Below are 20,536 nucleotides of genomic sequence, written 5' to 3' on the forward strand. Positions count from 1 at the left end.
GTATTGTATTTAAATTTTGATAGTAACTAATATTTACTGTCAATTTAATCTGTTTAAATTTCATCTGCTTTTAATTGCACAACTTTATTTCTGTGGGAGGCTCTGATGAGAATTCTTCAGAACAGCATGGAGACGAGGGAGGGGGCTAAACGCTGATTGCCATTCATAACAGAGTTGCTGGAGTGCTGGTAAAAAAAAATACTTTAAGATCCCAATGCACCGTGGCATGAACCGTGGCATCTCCCTCAGACAGCGGAATAAACCGTGGCATCTCGCCCAAACAGCGGTAAAAGTACTGGCATTAACCATGGCATGTTCCCTAAACAGTGGCATTACCTGTGGCATCCGCGTCGGTGCCACAAAAAGTGTCACTGCACAGTGGCATTAACCGTGGCATCCGCGGAGGTGCCACAAAAAGTGTCACTGCACAGTGGCATTAACCGTGGCACCGCAGCTGTGCCACAAAAAGTGTCACTGCTCGCTGCCAGTGCCACAAATCGGACCTGCTGTCTCTCAAATCAGAATTTACATTTTGTTGTCTCAGTATCAACAATCCAAGACTTTTACTATTGCTGAGGATGCTGAAAAATGTCTTTGGTGTTTTTTTTGTTCTTGGGAATTGGGAGTATTAGCAGTCTACAGTTTAAAACATATTTAATTGTGACCCCTTTTGGCTGAATATAATAAATAATTCAGTGCTTCTGCATCAGAGACATATTCTTGCAGCATGGAACCTCTGAAAAGGACTTCATGTTGGGAAATAAAAGTGTTTACTTTACAGTTCAATAAGTTCTTAGCATTTTTTTGTAGCTATTGCATCAGACAATGCCATAACTTGACAGTGTTTGTGCCGATATGTAGAGATAATGCTCTCAGACAGACATTTTATATAAGGACTGATGAGTTTCTAAACTGCTTTTCAGCAAGTGAGGAATTTCAGGACAAGTGCAACACGGTCAGTTTAAATCAAACTTCTGCAAATAACAAATAGCCAGCTATTCAAATAAAAATTAAACATGTTAAGATATCTTTTAAGGACTGACTGTGGACTTAAGTATTTCTAAAATGCTTGAAACATAAATTTAAGTGCAAAATTGACTAAGAATGTTACTTTAACGTTTTGTAAACCATATCTAAATGGTTAACAGTAAAACATTTTCACATTTTGTCGGAGAAGTACCTCCTGCACCTTCTCTAACCCTTTAAATTACAGCAGAGCTTTGCTTGGTTATCCAATCAGCATATGTGAAATTATGATGAAGTTAGCTTCTGATTGAATAGTTAAGGGGAAAGTTAAGGGACACTCAATTTACAACACTGAACGGAATCTCTGTTTGTTTCATTTTTATTTCAACATTTAAATGATCTAAAACCATAGACATTTTAGGTAAACCTTTAATGCTGTCTCAAACCCACTTTGAAGCTTGTTATTACCCTCATTAACATCGATATTATTAATGACGTGAAACCTCCTTTGTTGTATGTTCACAAATAACATATGACAGCGAGTGACAGACTCTATTGAAAGGATTATAAAAAATGTCTAAAATATCATCGCTTTCCATCATTAAAATGCTGAACAACGAATAATCGGTCGCTGGAAGTTCAGTTTCCCTTATCTTTCCCCTTAACTGTCGAAGGTGAAGCCAACTTCAGCGTGGTTGTAGATTTCCCCTCAGATGGGAGGAGGTTTGATCACCTGACCAGACAACGACCAGCTGGGTAAATATGGCGTCTGTCTCTGGATGTGAACATTAACTGTAGTCTGTCACTGGGGCTTCTGTCGCACCTACCCACCGTGTTTTTACTCAGAAGTCAGCAGCGTGATAGGTGGAGACGTAAAGAGGAGAAGGAGAGTAGCTTTCCAGTGATGTCGCCTCGTTTTTTTTCTTCCTGCACAGCATGAACGGTGTGATGTCTGCTCCGAAGCTGAGACTGGCGATCCATAAGGACTGATGTTAACGGGTGTCCTGCGGCTGTATTTCCTTTATCGGACACGGATGCTGTTGTGTAGACTGGTCCCTGTATGTAGACTGGTTACTATGTGTAGACTGGTCCCTGTTGTGTAGACTGGTCCCTGTTGTGTAGACTGGTCCCTGTTGTGTAGACTGGTCCCTGTTGTGTAGACTGGCTTCTGTTATATAGACTGATCCTTGTGTGTGGATTGGTCCTTATATGTAGACTGGTCCTCATTGTGTAGACTGGTCCCTGTATGTAGACTGGTCCCTGTGTAGACTACTTTGTGCAGGTGTTCAGCTAATGTTAAAGCCCACTCTGCTGTGGTAAATCACATAAAACAGCTGGATGTTCTGCACCCTGTCCAGCTGTATGACCAGTTTCTTTCCCATCGCTGCTGTTTGAAAGCAGAATGACCAGTCTGATTGTACCTTCTGCGGCTGCCCTTCACCGCTGTGCTCTGACGGCTGTTTTATGACTGTTGGCGGCGCTGCAGTGTGTGTTGTGTCTCTCATGCCTTTCTCAACGACACCACTATGATAGGCTCCCCGGACGTGGTGGCGTTCACTAAAGAGGATGAGTATGGCCAGGCTAATCCGGACCCCTGGGCTCTCCCGGAGGAGTTCTCGGTTCCCCTCCACCCGCTGGCTGACTCCAATCCCTGGGCCAAAACTTCCTACGCCAAGTTCACCAAAGACTTCATCCTCATCTCTGAGTTCTCTGAGCAGGTGGGCCCTCAGCCTCTCCTCACCATCCCTGAAGACCCTAAAGTCTGCGGCACGTTCGATCTCAACTACTTCTCCCTCCGCATCATGTCGGTGGACTATCAGGCCTCGTTTGTAGGACATCCGCCCGGCACCGGCTACCCTCGGCTCAGCTTCGTGGAGGATTCGAGGGTGGTTCTGGGCGACTCCAAGGAGGGGGCGTTTGCCTACGTCCATCACCTGACCCTTTATGACCTGGAGGCTAGGGGCTTCGTGCGACCGTTCTGCATGGCGTACGTCGCTGCAGATGAGAGGAAAATCATGCTGCAGTTCCAGGAGCTGTCCCTCCGCTTCTCCCAGGCCTCTGAGTGTCTGAAGGCTGGGAATAGGAGAGCGTTCGCCAAGGAACTCCGGAGGAAGCTGCAGGACCTTGAGTAAGAACTTCAATGCATCCTTTAAACTGCTTTGCCATACAGGATTTAAAAATGGGGTATCCAATACAGATCTGAGATTTACAGGGGAACCAGTTGCCTCCAGGTTCTCATTTGATACATGGCGGCGTAACTACAGGGTGGGCCATAGGTTTCCATACATAGGAAAAATACACATTTTATGTTGGACCTCCATTTTTATTTATGTAATGTGCTCTATATGATCACGATTGTTTCAAAAACACATATTTACACGTGTTTTCCACTGTTGATGAACTTATTGGTGTTGGCGATACGTTCCTTGAGATGATTTACGTCTCGTATCTTCACCTGATACACCATGGCCTTCACGTGCCCCCAAAGGTAGCATGAAATGCATCTTCTAGGGTATCTGAAGCATTAAAAAAAATATATACATTCTACATTTTCTATGTATGGAAACTTATGGTCCACCCTGTGTAGACCTACCAGGCCTCCTGAGCTTACATAATGCAACCTCATTCCAATGTTTCAACTTAGCAATGATTTGGTTAAATACACCTTTATTTCTGAGAATACACCACCTGAGTACAAAACGAGAAGGCTGTTGAAGTTAGGTTTTGATACAGGGTCCCTCTAGGGAGAGTAGTGCATCGGTCAACTAGACTTGGAGCTTATCGAGTTCAGACAATTTGCCTTACAGTCGTGCTAGTCAATCTGCAACGCTAAGCCATCGTAAAATTGTGATTTGATCTAAAAGGTCATGTTGATGTTTCAGGCCGTGTTGATTTTCAGTCTATAAAAACAGCAAAAGTGACAACTATGATGCAAAAAGTCCTGCAATTATATATTGACTCAGTATTTGAAACAGATTTGCATTTGCAGCTTTATTTCCTTTCCCTATCAGTAGACATGTTCGTCACCAGCTGCTTTGTCCTCTCAGGTACACTCACTCGGTGCTGCAGCGGGAGGAGGGCCTGCAGAGAGAGGCGGGTCCTCAGTGCATGTACTCGGCTCACGCTGTGGAGAAGGCCAATGAACTCGCAAATGTAGAAAAGAGCATTTATGAACACAGAGACCTACTGAGGCAGATCAGCTGCTACCATCGCCGTCCACGCCGGGACCCTCACGCCGTCACCTGCCAGAAGTGTATGACCGAGTGCTTGAGTGAGTGTGAGGAGCTGCTGGATAAATACGTCAAGCTTGCCAACCCTTTCGGTTACAGCAAAAACGAGGAGGAGGGACAGGGTCAGCTTGATGATGAAGGCGGTGATGAAGAAGCTGATGAGGAAGACGATGAGGGCGTTAAACGCAAGCCGTCCTACACGCCACAGCTGATTAAAGCCAAGTCTGCCAAGTGTTTCGACAAGCGCCTGAAGACCCTGCAGGAGCTGTGTGACGAAACTTTCTACAAAGCCACTTTGGAGCTGCTGAAGGAGACGGAGAGGAGTTTCCGGGGGGATCTTTGTTACCTGCACACTTGCCGCTTGGACAAGGCTCTACGCAGAAAGCAGCGAGTGGCAAACTTCTTGTTCGAGGAGGACCTTGGTGATGATGAAGATGAAGTAGAAACACTAAGACCGTTCTGTGCTGTGAACCATGCCATAGACAGCTATATACTCTTAAATCCACCTCCTATTGTGCTGGGACCAGAACCTCTTGAGCTGGATGTACTGGAGCCTCCAGATCCTCTAGACCCAGCCTCTGAAACAAGCCATACTCAGGAGAGTGAGCTTGGACTTGGGGAGAGCCATCTGGAGTCGTCCCCCTCAGACCAGACTCTGGAGACCCAGGAGAGCTCAGAGGAGACCAAAGGAAGCTTCAGCAGCGATAAGAGTGGATTAGGTCAATCAGAGAAGCAACAGAGTCTGACTAGTATGAAGTCAGAGGCGCCTGATCCTGATTCGGACTTGACCCCTGACCCTGACCAGAACACTGACCTGGAGAGGGAGAGTAGCAGTGAAGAGATGGAGACCACTGCAGGGGACGATGAGGGGGACAGCGGGGGAGACCAGACCCCTGTGTCTTTACTGGAGGTGGTGTCTGAGCTACAGGCCAGTAAGGAGGATGAGTGTGGAGGAGGGAATGATTCTGACCTGCTGGTTCCAATTGACACAGCATGCTGTATGGCCCAGGAGGGTTTCCTTTATGAGGCTTCTGCCCCAGACGCGATGCCTTGCCTGCTCCAAAGCTCCCACCCACAGCCCTCCCCCACCCTGGTGGTCAACCAGGAGCCCCAGGCCCTTCTTCCACTGCAGGACGACTACACTGTGGGCTCTCCGTGCTCAGAAAGTCCTGCTACAGGGCTGGAGCTGCCTGTGGGCCACCTTGGAGATGCAGTTTCCCGTACCTCAGTGGAGGACGGATCAGACTGCACCATGAGTGTGTCCACAGGGTCTGATCGGGCGGCCTCGCCTCTCGGCTACGGTAGGGTGGTGACCCTGTGTCAAAGGAAAAAGGCCGGGCAAGGAGCTCTGAGGTTTGTGCGTCAGTACCCCTTTGCCATGCAAGCTCTGTGGTGTCTGCTGAGCGGCAGAACCCTGGTGGTGCTCGGGGCAGACGAGGGAAGAGTTCGCCGGCTGGTTGCTGCTCTGGCTCTCTTTGTTCCGGCTCCTGGGAAGTGTGGAGAGAGGGTCCAAGCCTGGCTGTCCTGTCCCTTCACCCTCACTGACCTGCAGAGGTGGAAACTTATTGGCTTGCAAAGGTATGCATGAAGTGGAGACACTCCAGTTTGCATTTATATTTAACCATCCTGTTGTCCTCATTTATGGACACAAAAATATTGTTTCCTTGTCTGTAAAAAATCCAAAAATTCTGCAAAATTCCTCAGATTTCTGAAAATTTGCCAAACCTTCAGGAAGAAGGTTCCAATAATTCCTTAAAAGTTTCCTTAAAAATGTTATTCTTTCAAAAAATCCCCCAAATTTGGCAAGAAAATTCTTGTAAATATTTTCAAAAAATCAGTAAAAATCTTCCAAAAAAGTCCTAAAAATATCTAAAATGATTGCATATATATCAGTAAAACTTCTAATATTTTCTTTAAGAATATTCACAAAAAACTCAACCAAAATCCAATTAATTTCGCTGGATTTTGGTTGTTTTTTGAGTGTGAATGTTCTTAAGAGACTTTATTAACATTTCTTTTTTCCACCAAAAAAATGTTCAAAAACTTCCCAAAAATGTTGAAAATGTGAACATCAGAAGTTCCACTGTTGCAATATTTTTTCTCCACATTTTCAAACTTTAAACCGGGTAAATTTTGACCTGCAGGACGACACGAGGGTTAAGGCATTTAACTGACACTGATACAAACCTTACACAACCAGCAAACAGAAGACAGATGATGATATTAACACAGATTTACACTGAGTTTGCTGCTCAGTGAGCTTCAGAGAGTTTCCGTCAATGTAAAGTTTGAAGCTGACATCTTTTCCACCTACGTAGTTTGCATCAACCTTACGCTGTTGTTACTCATCTGGTCTGACTCAGTCCTTGATGACTCACACAACCAACTATACAGCTTCTCAACCTTCAGCTGCACATCTGTCCTTGAACTTCTTTTCATTTCTACTCATCTTTCGTATACAAATGTGGGTTTCTATTTAGCTAAAAGTATTAAAACATTTTTTTTTGTTCTTTTTTCGTTAAGACAGTTGGAGGCGCTGGGACAGGGTGAGAAAATGCAGTGGGATTATGATATGTAGATCAGTCATCGTGGCTCTGTGCGGTGTTGCAGATGTTAAGGCTAGATTATGATGATGATGGCGATGTTTTCTCTTTTTGTTATCGTTATTTTCATGATGCTGTAAATGCTTTGTTGTTAAATGCTAAACAGAAACCACTTCGTTCAAAGCTAGAAAACAGGTGCAAATTTGTGGAATATTGAAATATGAAACAGATTTTTTTATCTGTTATTTAATCATTCTACTGTCTGCAGGAAGAGTATAAACAAAGAAAACCTCTTGAATGAGCAGATGTGTCCACACTTTTGGCAGGTGCAATACACGTAGCAGTTGATGAAGAAAATAGCACACCTTTTGCTACAGATACCGTCTACTATCACTCCTTCATTCCATTCCCATTGTTATCTGGAATTCTTTTATCTTTTGTTATGTCTTCTTGACTGTCAGACCTCCTCTTATCTTTTGTTGGGGTACCTTTGCTCTGTAAATTTGTCTGCCAGACCGTTTGATTCAACTACCTTTTGTTACTGATTAGCAACCGTGCACAAATGAACCACTATTCACCCTTGTATTTACATATGTCCCTCCTTCCATCCCTCTAAAATGTGGACTCTGTAAATGTTCTGGATCGGCTTACCCTCACAGACTCATGCTCTGTGTTGGTAAGCCCACTGTATGCCAGAATACCATTAAACACCCCACTACAGCAAACTTCACAGGACTAAGATTTATATTTCTTCAACATACACTCAACAAAAATCTAAACACAACACTTTTGTTTTTGCTCCCATTTTTTATGAGATGAACTCAAAGATCTAAAACTTTTTCCACATACACAGTACCACCATTTCTCTCAAATATTGTTCACAAATCTGTCTAAATCTGTGATAGTGAGCACTTCTCCTTTGCTGAGATAATCCATCCCACCTCACAGGTGTGCCATATCAAGATGCTGATTAGACACCATGATTAGTGCACAGGTGTGCCTTAGACTGCCCACAATAAAAGGCCACTCTGAAAAGTGCAGTTTTATCACACAGCACAATGCCACAGATGAGGCAAGATTTGAGGGAGCGTGCAATTGGCATGCTGACAGCAGGAATGTCATCCAGAGCTGTTGCTGGTGTATTGAATGTTCATTTCTCCACCATAAGCCGTCTCCAAAGGCGTTTCAGAGAATTTTGCAGTACATCCAACCAGCCTCACAACCGCAGACCACGTGTAACCACACCAGCCCAGGACCTCCACATCCAGCATGTTCACCTCCAAGATCGTCTGAGACCAACCACTTGGACAGCTGCTAAAACAATCGATTTGCATAACCAAAGAATTTCTGCACAAACTGTCAGAAACCGTCTCAGGGAAGCTCATCTGCATGCTCGTCGTCCTCATCGGGGTTTCCACCTGACTCCAGTTCGTCGTCGTAACCGACTTGAGTAGACAAATGCTCACATTCAATGGCGTCTGGCACGTTGGAGAGGTGTTTTCTTCACAGATGAATCCCGGTTTACACTGTTCAGGGCAGATGGCAGACAGCGTGTGTGGCGTCATGTGGGTGAGTGGTTTTCTGATGTCAATGTGGATGGAGTGGCCCATGGTGGCAGTGGGGTTATGGTATGGGCAGGCGTCTGTTATGGACGAAGAACACAGGTGCATTTTATTGATGGCATTTTGAATGCACAGAGATACCGTGACGAGATCCTGAGGCCCATTGGTGTGCCATACATCCAAGAACATCACCTCATGTTCCAGCAGGATAATGCACGGCCCCATGTTGCAAGGATCTGTACACAATTCTTGGAAGCTGAAAACGTCCCAGTTCTTGCATGGCCAGCATACTCACCGGACAAGTCACCCATTGAGCATGTTTGGGATGCTCTGGATCGGCGTATACGACAGCGTGTACCAGTTCCCACCAATATCCAGGAACTTCGCACAGCCATTGAAGAGGAGTGGACCCCTGGTGTGGTTACACGTGGTCTGCAGTTGCGAGGCTGGTTGGATGTACTGCCAAATTCTCTGAAACGCCTTTGGAGACGGCTTATGGTGGAGAAATGAACGTTCAATACACCAGCAACAGCTCTGGATGACATTCCTGCTGTCAGCATGCCAATTGCACGCTCCCTCAAATCTTCCCTCATCTGTGGCATTGTGCTGTGTGATAAAACTGCACCTTTCAGAGTGGCCTTTTATTGTGGGCAGTCTAAGGCACACCTGTGCACTAATCATGGTGTCTAATCAGCATCTTGATATGGCACACCTGTGAGGTGGGATGGATTATCTCAGCAAAGGAGAAGTGCTCACTATCACAGATTTAGACAGATTTGTGAACAATATTTGAGAGAAATGGTGATATTGTGTATGTGGAAAAAGTTTTAGATCTTTGAGTTCATCTCATAAAAAATGGGAGCAAAAACAAAAGTGTTGCGTTTATATTTTGTTGAGTGTAGAAAACAGTGAACTAATAAGTGCTGCCATCTGCCTTCCCGTCCTTCACAGAGTTGCGTCTCCAGTGGGCTCCAGCATGCTGTACTCACTGTCCCGCTACAGTCGCTACATCTCCATACTGGATGCTGACCAGAAGACTTTGCGCTGCCCGCCGTACCGCGGCCAGCTCCTTGCCAACATCGCCGACCATCGCACCTACGTCCGCCGCGGCTCCACCTACTTCCTCCACATACAGAGCACTCTCTGTCACCTGGCAGCCAAGGCCTTTCTGTTCACCTTCACCCACCACCTCCACCTGCCCGTCAGCTCCACAGAGGGACCCGAGGTGGTGGAGGGCCGGCGTCGCTGCTTCCTGCAGGAGCAGCTGGGGCTGGGTGAGGAGGACAGCCACATACTGCTCTACCTCAGCCAGCTCATCACTCAGCAGTACCTGCAGCCTGCCGCCGGGAGCAGCGCGGCAGCACCCTGTTTTAGTTTCGACTACACCACCAGCGTTTTATACAAAATCTAATAATATACTGGGAGGAGGATTCTTACTCACGTTTTAGCAAAAATCGCCTGTGACACTTTGATTTTTAATGAACCAAAGGTGATCTGAATAAGGTCTACGGTCAGTTTAGTTTCAGGACAAACTCAGTGCACCGCATTGTTTTATCTGTGCTGAATCTCTCTCTGCCTTGCTTTCTTTCACTCTCGCTCTTCCCTTTGGTTGACGGGAAAAGGCAACGATGTGAATGTCCGCGACTTGCTCATTGGTGTGTCTTTGATCTGGAGCATGTTGACGCTCACAAAAACGCATAACAGAGCAGACAAAAGCCAACTTTGCTTCTTGTCTTTTCAGTCAGTTGTGTGTGTTTTTCTTTAAACTGTGCGAAGTTAATCCAACATGGTGGTCCATGTGTGCTGGTCTGACCTCAGCCAGCTCGCTAACATGTTCAGTCTGCTATGTGTTCGTTATGGCAAGCCGTTTTAACCTTAATAGCTGGACTGGGTGTCTGCAAGTTAGTTCTTTCTAATCAGAACATTTCAAATATCCAGAACAAAGAGCTGAATTCTGACTAGTTGTAATTCTAGCTTTACATATCTAGTTTAAATCTGCTTCAAGATACCTTTAATTTCCTTCAAACCAGTGTTAAATTAGATTCTTCCCTCTGTGAAATTATCTCTGTAGTTTTGTCAGAAGCTACAGTAAGTCATAGACAGAAGCACACTATGGCACTGCAGCTGTATCTGCGTATGACAAACCATTTTACCACCAAGTCTGAGGGTGAAGTTCTAGTAAATTTCAACCACAACTCGCTAATGGACGAAGCTGTTACTCTCCACAAACTCCTTCCTCTTTCTATTGCATGCATTTCCTTGCCATCTTCTCCACCACAGCTGCCGTCGTTTCTTCTGCTGACATTGTTGAAATGTTTTGCTGGAACAATATCCAATGTGAAGTCGCGCATGCACAACAACTGACACTTGTAATGGATGTGAGATGTATGCAGCTGTTATTCTGACAAGTCTAAACTGAATTATAGATATTTCTAGCTGTTGCTGTGACTGGTCGGAATGATGTTAAACATGTAAAATAAAAGTCACAGTGCAAGTAAAAGTGACACTAATTAATCATTTTAAGTGGAGATAGTTAAACTCGGCTATTAAATGTTAAAACAGCTTGTCATATTTAACACTGACTTGTCACTGAGCAGTTTGTCAGCTGAAATATAACCCAGACAATATGTATTTATTAAAACTACAATAATAAACTTATGCTGACATTTTCTGCCGATCAGGAACAGACGTCCGTCGATGAAATCTGATAACCTCCACGCGGGCTTGTTACAGCTGGTTTTGTGACATGCCTCCCGTATAGCTTCTCTGAAATCAATCATTTTTACGTTTCTGTTTCACTTTCCCAACTTTCAAACCTTGTGTTTTCTAAATTAATTCCACTACACATTCCTGCAGTAACGGATTTAGTTTTAGTGGACTTGACTTTGTGCGAGTGTGGAGGAAACATTCCCAAAAAAAAGCTGCTTTTGGGTCGTGATGCATGAGGAAATCTGTTCGGTGCGTGAATCGGATCCTTTTGGCTCCATGTGAGAACTGCATGTCCAGAGACGTAACGTCATCGCACACATATGTAGTCAGCCGACAAAACCTGTCAGTGTTCACTGCTGGCAAGCATTTCCATGGATATTACTCACACCGTCAGAAAGATTCTAAAGCTACTTAGCCTAAATGTATTCAATTTCACTATTGTCTTAAAGTTGTGTGAGAGTGTTGTGGTGTCCGCATGAGACCGTCTTGTGCCAGGGTGATCAATGTGTCGATAATAATTCTGTTTTGTTACATTTGGATGAGCAGACTTGGACAAGAACAGTTAAAGATGTTTGATGTTTATTTGTACAGTTTTTATCATTAGAAAAATTAATTTCCTGTGCCATCAAAAGCCTACATTTGGTTTAGAGCAGTTGTGTAACCCCGATTTAATCAACCTGAGCTGTTGGTGTGCAATGAAAAAAACATCTGTTGAGTATTTATTGTTTTGGGACCAATTTTGGCTCGTGGTCATTATGCTGAGTGCACCCGCAGTTTCTGTTTGGGTAGCGGTCCAAGGGAAACCGCCTTCAACCGTGTCTTTAGGTTCTGCTGTTACGAATTCTGTGGCGTCAGTGATGGAGCTGTGATTCTGTATTTTTAGACTGATAATTGTACTTGTGGTGTTCATGTGAAAGGTCAGACAACGTGGGGTCATAGCTGCTGCCCTTCGACTAAAAACAAGGATTTTTATCAGCCCTATTAATTCCATTCAATGCATCTTAAGTACACCCCTGTGCAGAAAAACTTAAATGTGAAATGATTTAAAATTGTGTGACCATATTGTAATTGCATGACTTTTAAGTTAACCCTCCTGTTGTCCTCATTTACAGGCACCAAAAAATATTGTTTCCTTGTCTGAAAAAAATCCAAAAATTCAGCAAAAAATTTCGCAAATTTCTGAAAATTTGCAAAACATTCAGGAAGAAAATTCCAATAGTTCCTTAAAGGTTTTATTTCAAAAGAATCCCCCAAATTTGGCAAGAAAATTCTTGTAAATATTTTTTTAAAAAATGAGTAAAAATCTTCCAAAAAATCCTAAAAATATCTAAAGTGATTCCATATATATATCAGTTAAACTTGTAGTATTTTCTTTAAGAACATTCACAAAAAATCCAGCGAAATACACTGGAATTTGATTTTTTTTGTGTGTGAATGTTCTTAAGAAACATTTTTAACATTTCTTTTTTTCCACCAAAAAATGTTAAAAGATTTCCCAGAAATGTTTCACTGTGAAAATATACTTTTTTTTCCCCCTCACATTTTCAAACTGTAAATCGGGTCAATTTTGACCTGCAGGACGACACGAGTGTTAAAGGGTAGAGTATTTACCTCTATGTTAAATTATGGACATAACTATTTAGATTTACTATAGTAAAGATTCAGGCTCCTCAGTAGGAACTCAATGAAACAAATGTGAGTACACCTTTGATTACTGACAACAAACTTTTATTTTTCAATACTTTGCATGTCCACCTTTCTTTCTGATGACAGAGTCGCTCCTCTTTGGCGTGGAGGAGACAGATTATTGTTCTCTGTAAAACTCCCATGGTGTTCTGTTGGATTCAAGTCACCCAACACACTTGTCCTGGTCATATTTTGTCCTTTTTGTGTGATTTTGGCAGTGTGCTATGGATCATGATCATGCTGGAATATTCTGCAGACGGGGAGTTATCTCGTCAGCCAGTATTTTGCTATGTCCACAGCCATTCACGGTGCCATCTATATGTATCATCTCCTCCCCAACAGTGTTTGCTCTCATGCAGCTCCGTATCATCACAACCCCACTCTGTGCCTCACTGTCAGGACTGTGCATTCACTGTGGTAATCCTGGTCAGGTTCAAGGCAAACATGCTTGATTTCATCGTCACTTGACCAAATAATGTGCTCCAAATAATCATTCGGCATCTGTTGGTGTGGTTTAGTATTGCAGTTTTTGTGCCACAACAAAGAACACACTTTTTTTCTTGCTCACCGTCAGTAAAGGCTCACATTAAGCACTTCCCTTCAGATTTACTTCAGTTTGAACTGTGACAGAAACTCTGATTTTCACTGATAATCTCTGTGTGAAGTCTGAAGCATCTACCAGTTTGTTTTCCAGAGGTAGATTGTAAAAGTAGTGCTGTTCATGGAGGGATTTTTGGCTCTGATTAGTGGTAGTATGACTCATGCTGCTCCTCCTCATTACTGCCATAGATGTTCTAATGTGTCCCTGATCTTCCCGTATCTTTTTTCATCTTTGTAAAGTCTCTTTTTTAAAAAATCCTTTGGCAGTTCTTTCCCATGTGGAGCCATGATGCTGATAGACACAGTCCACAGATCGAAAACCTCTGAAAGTTCTGGTGTTCACAGCTCATTTGATAGCCACGTTAATGCAGTTAGCCTGATTGAAAAACACTTTTTCTAACTTATGTGTCAGTGATCACAGGTGTATTCACTTTTGTGGCATTCAGTTTCTACTTTGGGGCCTTTATTTTCAATGTAGTCTTTCTAAAGTGTTTGTTTTTGATTGATCATAAGAGGAAATACTGCGCTTATTGCAAGGTGATACAATTTTACATCATTTTCCACTGAACCGGGGTCCTTGCATACTTTATTATTTCAGTTAAGTGCAAATTGAGCTTAGTGATGATCTTTTTTTTTTGCTGCATGTGGTGTCTTTCTGTTTTAAAAGTGCTTGAATAACACATTTTTTTCTGCTCGGATGGTATTGCGACTCCTGTTTTTTAGCTAATATCCCTCTAATTGCAAAAAAGGTGAATGTAATCTGAATAAGCCATACCACAGTGTGCTTAACATGTCGTCACTCAGTGTCCTTATGTTGCCATATCATGTCTACCTTTTGTAATATCATCGTGAGCGGGCGCTGCGCTCACTTCAGCCCTGTACGACGGCGCCGTTGCCGATTATTTTAATAAAGCACGTTGTGAATGTCATGATGATATTCATTTATTCACTTTTATCATTTCTGCCCAGTTACTAGTGGAGCTGAGGTGATCACATTAATTGTCCCGAATCTCAGGGGCAAACCAACGCAACCTACAGATCACCATTAAACAACAAATACACCAACAGACTCGTGTCTCTGTGACTTGCTTTAGCAATTACAGATCTGTGAGCGCCTGAGGTGTCATGAATAATAAATACTCATCAGTGAACACATCTGATTGCCCTGCCGGAGCAGCGGAAGGAAAAGGTGCTGGGCTGAAGACGAAGTAAATGACGTGAGAAGCAGCGTGCATCAACACTGTTAAGATCCGTCTAGATTTAGTTCTGCAGGAATATGTGGGCGGCTCTGTGCGTAGCTGGTGTTTAATGATGTGGATCTGATTGGGAGATATGCCTCGGGCGAAGGAGTTGTTTTTTAAGCAGCATATTTGCAGTCACACAGAGCTGCACAGAAGAAGAGCTTTAAATCATATCAGCACCAACATTTAGTCTGATCCTGCAGAGTGTTTGCACTTCAGATGAGATAAACAATGTAAAGAGCATTCCTGTGCTCTTGGAATCCTCTGGTGTGTTTGGTTTTGGCAGCATTGTGATAAAATGTAGTGGTGTGTGTGACGCTGCAAGATTTGGTATCGATCCGATACCGAGTAATTACAGGGACAGTATCGCTGATATCGATACTGATACCAATACCGATACTCCAGACTAAGTTATTCAGTAGTCGGTAGGTTTTGAACAAAGGTTTGGTGCTGTATATGGTCCTGGTATGAATGTGCAATATTGTAATTTTAATAATCTTCTAATTTATTACCTTAATATTCATTAGGACTTCTTTTGGTGTTCTTTAGAAAAGTTTAATCTTGCAATTTTTGTGCCAAAAAACGAATTCACCTAATTGTTTTTCTTGTTCACCGTCCATAAAGGCTCACATTAAGCATTTCCCTTCAGAGTTACTTCAGGTTTAGCTGCCACTGAAACTCTGATTTCATTCATTTTACACTTACTTTTACACAGCACTTCTTATACTTACACTTGTAGCATTTTGTATTTAGAATTCACAGATGTTGATTTGGTTATTCTTTTACTGTCTGTTGTTCGGCGGAATTTGAACGTAAGCAATTTTCCATCAATATGCAGATCCTTAATTGCCTGGATGCCCGTAATTTTCCGTATTTTAAATCTTTCATCTTTTCTGCCAGGTACAAACTGATCATCATTCCATAGAGGGGTAAACTGGGACATAGTTACGCATTTTCCCATGTCTGTGCGCCGTGTGCCAGTTAATAATAGCATTTTTTCAAGAAGGGTTTTATTATTTTTTCAGTTTATGTAAATCTGCAAAGTGAAGATAATTGCATATTGATAATTCTGGAATAGATCGTTGTTCAATATTTACCCAAGCTGGAGGTGATTTTGCATAAAAGTAATGTGAAGCTGACGTCAGCTGTGTCGCCATATAGTACCATGTTAAATTTGGGAATTTGTAGGCCTCCTCTTTCATAGGGAAGATATAGTAATTTAAGGCGTAGTCTGGCTGTCCTGTTATTCCAAATGAACTTTCTAAATACCTTAAGTTATCAAAGAAAGAAGGTGGGAATGGCAAAGGAAGTGTCGGTTTTTGCCTATTTGTACTCAGAGGTCACACCTCAGGCTGTGAGTTAAAAAGAACACAAGACAGCGATGAATCTGAAATGTTTTATTTAAAATTATAGCACAACAACAGCGATGACGTAAAAGCTCTAAGATGTAAAGCAATGACATGTCAAATGGAAATCATTTCCTTCTGAGCCCTCTTTAGGTAAAGTAAAACACATTTGAAATGAGCTTCACAGTGGGTGTGACTATCTGGAATGACCAGCCTGATCTAGAAATAACTAATCTGAATTCCCTAGATTAAAGTTTAATCGTTGAGGGCTTTAGTTAGGTATAAAAAGAAGACAGAACAACTAATGTAATTAAGACAATATGGCCCCTTTCAGTGTATTCTCTATTGCTCCCTCGGGTTTAGAAATAGAAGAATACCAAATAATGATCCCCTACTAGGGCAGCTGAGGATGATAATGATGTCGCTCACTGAAAAAAAAAAAGAACAATGTTGCCTCCAAGTTGTGAGGATGGAGCCTGCGTGAGGCACGATGTCCAACAGAAAATGATTTGCAAGTCCAAAAACTGCAGCTTAGCCAGAACATCCTCGGCATCCGCAGTGGGTGCATTCAATGATCCTTCCCTGCAGAGAGGAAAGAAACAGCAGGAGACGGTTAGCTGCACGTTTCTCACTCCAGATTTCTGCTTCTTAAAATACAACATCTAACACTCACACATACTCAGCCCGTTTGGCATTTTTATTAACTATTTGCATCCACGGTTTTAAAAGCTACACTTTACAAACATACATCACCATAGTAACATATGCTGCACAAAACCTGCTCCAGTGCTTTACTATTCCCAACACTAATCCCTTTTTTTAAGAGAATCTCTGAACTGTTTTCTTTCTCTGAGTGCAGATATGATACAGATTCTCAGTGACTTCCTTGCTTTATTATACGCTTGTTGATGGCGAGAAATTACAAAGCAGTTTTATTTTTCTATACATTTCGTATGGTGTTATAATAATAATAACTTTATATGTATTTATATGCATAGCACCTTTCAGAAGAACATTCACAAAGTGCTTTGACGGGTAGAACATACTGATAAAAGAGAATTTATGATCCTAAAACAAAGACTGATTAAAGCATTCCAGTCTTGTACTTCTTTTTTTTGGACATTTTTCACTTTATTTGACAGGTTAAGTAGAAAGGCAGACAGGAAAATAGGGGAGAAGAATGTATGATCACACCCCAGAAATCACACCCAGGCCACTGCATCGGGGAATCTCGTCCGTTTATGGGTCGCCTGTTCAACCAGTTGAGCTATCTGGGCGCCCAAGTCTTGTACTTTTTGACATTATTAGATTTGCAGTAGGCCGACTTATGACTTTGAATGAAGTCGTAATATTACAGTTCATAAAAACTGTTTAGCGCCTCGAAGGTTGCAGCTGAAACAAAAAGGCTAAAAGCATCTTACATGCCAGAACAATACATCTAATGGAATAAACAGTTGTAATTATAGTCAGATCTACTGGTGTCTTCACGATGGGGCTGTGATACTGAGAAGACTATTAACTGTTGACACGTTCACACAGTCTGCAGTCTTTTGCCACCTTTGCTTCCTGCTTTGGCTGTGACAACAGTGCTACTTTCAGTCTGTGTTGAATTTTATAATTTCCTCATACCGGTTTAGGATCAGAGTTTGTTGTTCTTGAGAGAAATTTGCAGCTCTAAACCTGTGCATGTTTGAACGTACGGTCACACAATATAAGCATGATTATAGCTGGATGTAGAAACCCAGAAATCCTTTGCTGACTTAATGAGTTTTGTGCATCCGCTATGTGTGACTTCAGTTGTTGTTTCGTCAAATCAGAAAACAGAACGATATCCTGTGTAAGCTGAACTTGCTACAGGTCTATGGTGTCCAAATCTTGCTAAATTTTGCACCAGAGCTTGCTCTGTCACACCAAATGTTCTCCATGACTTCCAAGTACTTAATTTTTTACACAAAGGAAAAGTTAAAAAAAACAACTACTACTTTATAATTACATGTTCATATTTTCATCATATATAAATGAAAGTTTTAATATGAAAACTATACTGCCGTAACATATTTTACATCTTTTAGAGATGTGGCTTTGATAAACACAATTTGTTCAGCTCTTTCTTGGAGTACTATAAATAAAGAATCGCTGTAAAAATTTCTAGTATTTAAGAAAAATCAGCATTCACTTTTTAAAACCACCTCACTTTTCTTTGCTTAAACCAGTTAACAGTTTGTTTGTATTGTTTTTGAAAATGTGAATGACACTGTTAAACAGAAGAAAATGTGTCCAAATTTAAAATATCCACCAATCACAGTACAGTCAGTGTGGAGGGAACGACGACTAGTTTCAGTTTCTCCATGCTGGAGGCTTCGTGCAAGCGTCACATAAAGAATGTCAACGATAAGTTAATGCTGACACAGTGATTATGGAGTTTCATTCTCAGCTTGCATGCAGAAGTTGGTCACATTAAACTGTTTGTACTCAGACATTAGCAGGAACAATATGAAGCAGGAGGGTTTTTTATTGAATTGTAAGCAGATTTAAATACATTACTTCAGTAAAAATCGTCAAAATTGTGTCAGACTTACGACTTCTAGCTTGCTCTTGGGCACTCTGCAGATGCAGTTGGTTCCAAAGTTGGTGTCTCGTGTTTGAATGCAACGCAGGCAGCAAAGGTTCTCGTAGCCCTGTTTCTTCCACTTGGCAATCAGGTTCTTGTCTGCATAACCTTCTTTTATACAGTACTCGTATAGCTCTGCAAGACACAAACAGGGAAAAACAACACAGGTTTGGTATCTAGGTTATCATATGGGGTGGTGGGGCATATACCACCTTTATTAGATTGCAAAGCATATGTAAAATGTATGAACGGATTACTTTTTAAACCCACCAGGCTTTAAGGTCCCAAACTTTTCATAAACATAAAGCATTTCATACTAACTAACAACTATTTCCATTGTTGACTCATCTGTCCATTGTTTTCTTGAATCATCAATTGATTAATAGATTGAGCTAGAAAATGGTGAAACATGTTGATTACTGTTTTCTAAAGTCCAAGAGGACATTGTCTCAGTTGTTTTCATCCTCATGATTCATGAAAGAGAAATGTGAAGTAGTTCAGCTGGCTCTGCTCACCTCTACTGATGGCTTTTCGTTTGTAGAAAAGGTCGTAGATGTATCGACTCCGCTGGTGATGCAGTCTGAAAATCGGCCAAAGGGACTCCACCTTTCGCTTTCCCTCGTGAGGCTCTGTTTCAGCTGGGATGCAGAAGGAAATCAGGAAATTAGCTTTGAAAAGCAGAGCTTGAAATCAGTGCTATACCTTCCTGGGTAACTGAAGAGAACCTTTGGGGCAGGTGTGACTCATGCTGAGAAAAGCAAGATCACATCTAATGTGCTACGTTATTAATCCGCTGCCCAAACACAGGATTTTTGAAACTGTCTGCAGGGGTTTGCTCGACCTATAATCAAAGCGGGTAAGACCTGGGCCTTAATGGACTGTCCAAACTATCCGCATAAAGGTTAGGGTTAGGATAAACTAACAGACTTCCATTAGCCCCCGTTATTGGAAGTGTCAAGTCATTTTGTAAACATCTGAAAGCCTCTTTTCATTTGCACTGCTCAACTGCTCAAGGATTAATCAGTTGTACAAACAAAAAACATAAACTAAAACTAATCTGACCGACACCTCTCAGCCATTTAGAGAAAACAGCCGCCGAATGCTTCCAGTGTTGTGAAGCTTCGGAACAATGATCTTCTCAAGGCCTACCTTCTCTCATTTTCTGATCCAGCTCGTCCAAAGTGGGCTCAATGAGCTCCCATCCATCTGGGGGAGGTTTTCGACTCCTCTTTACTTTGGGCATCTTGCTCTGTTTTGTACAAAAATACAACAAATGCCCCAACAAACGAGCTCGATTTATCTTCCGAATCCGTCGCAGTCGCTCCAATAAAACGTCACCTGGGGGGGGGGGGGGGGGGGGGGGTCCATCTTCACCTCCGTGGCTCCTTTATGACGTCACCACCACAATTTTTTTTTTTTTTTTTTTTTTTTTTTATTGACAAATGAAGCTTATAAGCTAACAGCAATTTACATTCAGACAAAGTACTGATCGGTGTTAATAAACATTCGCATATCAAAACGAAACAAAACAATAATAATAAACAAAACAATGAAAGCCAACAACATCATGGTGCAACGGGGTTAAAGGACAGAGCAGACATGTCATTGTAGAGCCACATAGCTTTTTTGAGTTACATAGTTTCAGAGAATCCTTCAGAATTAAAAGATCTTTTAAGAAAACAATAAAAGCTGGTTTGGCATTTCCAAATTTACATTTGTGTATAAAGAATTTTGCCATTACAATTAAATTATTAATTGTAAATTGTTTTTTCTTATTCTTCAATATAAGACCAAATTTAACATTAGAATAAGTCAAGGATGATATTCCCAGACCATTATAGTCTGCCCATATGCAAAAACTGTCCCAAAAAATTTTTGTAAAGATACAAGCAAAGAACAAATGTTCTTCTGTTTCGATATTACTGGTGCAAAAGGCACATTCGTTGTCCTCAATATTAAATATGGAATGTAAGTATTCTTTACAAGGGTAGATACTGTTTATATGTTTAAGATGCACTTCTTTAGCTTTAGGTGGGATAGGG

General features: G+C 41.9%; 2 protein-coding genes across 2 annotated transcripts; one reads left to right on the forward strand and one right to left on the reverse strand.

Annotated features, from left to right (window-relative positions):
- Window positions 1-1,628: 1,628 nt before the first annotated feature.
- smcr8a (Smith-Magenis syndrome chromosome region, candidate 8a) lies at window positions 1,629-14,225 on the forward strand. Its single transcript, XM_022219925.2, has 3 exons — window positions 1,629-3,094; window positions 4,014-5,774; window positions 9,253-14,225. Exons 1-3 carry the CDS (start codon window positions 2,493-2,495, stop codon window positions 9,710-9,712), a joined length of 2,823 nt encoding a protein of 940 aa, XP_022075617.2. The 5' UTR covers window positions 1,629-2,492; the 3' UTR covers window positions 9,713-14,225.
- A 1,694-nt stretch (window positions 14,226-15,919) lies between these two features.
- bud31 (BUD31 homolog) lies at window positions 15,920-19,832 on the reverse strand. The gene is made up of 4 exons (XM_022219927.2): window positions 19,644-19,832; window positions 19,010-19,132; window positions 18,463-18,629; window positions 15,920-16,465 (listed from the first exon to the last, which is right to left on the reverse strand). The coding sequence occupies exons 1-4, from the start codon at window positions 19,735-19,737 to the stop codon at window positions 16,415-16,417; spliced, it is 435 nt and encodes a 144-aa protein (XP_022075619.1). The 5' UTR covers window positions 19,738-19,832; the 3' UTR covers window positions 15,920-16,414.
- Window positions 19,833-20,536: the final 704 nt, after the last annotated feature.

Source organism: Acanthochromis polyacanthus, chromosome 21, assembly GCF_021347895.1.
Source record: "Acanthochromis polyacanthus isolate Apoly-LR-REF ecotype Palm Island chromosome 21, KAUST_Apoly_ChrSc, whole genome shotgun sequence".
NCBI lineage: Eukaryota > Metazoa > Chordata > Actinopteri > Pomacentridae > Acanthochromis > Acanthochromis polyacanthus.

Bases quoted from the DNA above. Each gene is read 5' to 3' on its own strand.
- smcr8a (XM_022219925.2), top strand. From the start codon at position 2,493: ATGATAGGCTCCCCGGACGTGGTGGCGTTCACTAAAGAGGATGAGTAT. The intron at 3,095-4,013 runs GTAAGAACTTCA...TTGTCCTCTCAG, and splicing joins AGGAAGCTGCAGGACCTTGA to GTACACTCACTCGGTGCTGC. The intron at 5,775-9,252 runs GTATGCATGAAG...CGTCCTTCACAG, and splicing joins AAACTTATTGGCTTGCAAAG to AGTTGCGTCTCCAGTGGGCT.
- bud31 (XM_022219927.2), bottom strand. From the start codon at position 19,737: ATGCCCAAAGTAAAGAGGAGTCGAAAACCTCCCCCAGATGGATGGGAG. The intron at 19,133-19,643 runs GTAGGCCTTGAG...TCTGCATCCCAG, and splicing joins GGATCAGAAAATGAGAGAAG to CTGAAACAGAGCCTCACGAG. The intron at 18,630-19,009 runs GTGAGCAGAGCC...TGTGTCTTGCAG, and splicing joins ACGAAAAGCCATCAGTAGAG to AGCTATACGAGTACTGTATA.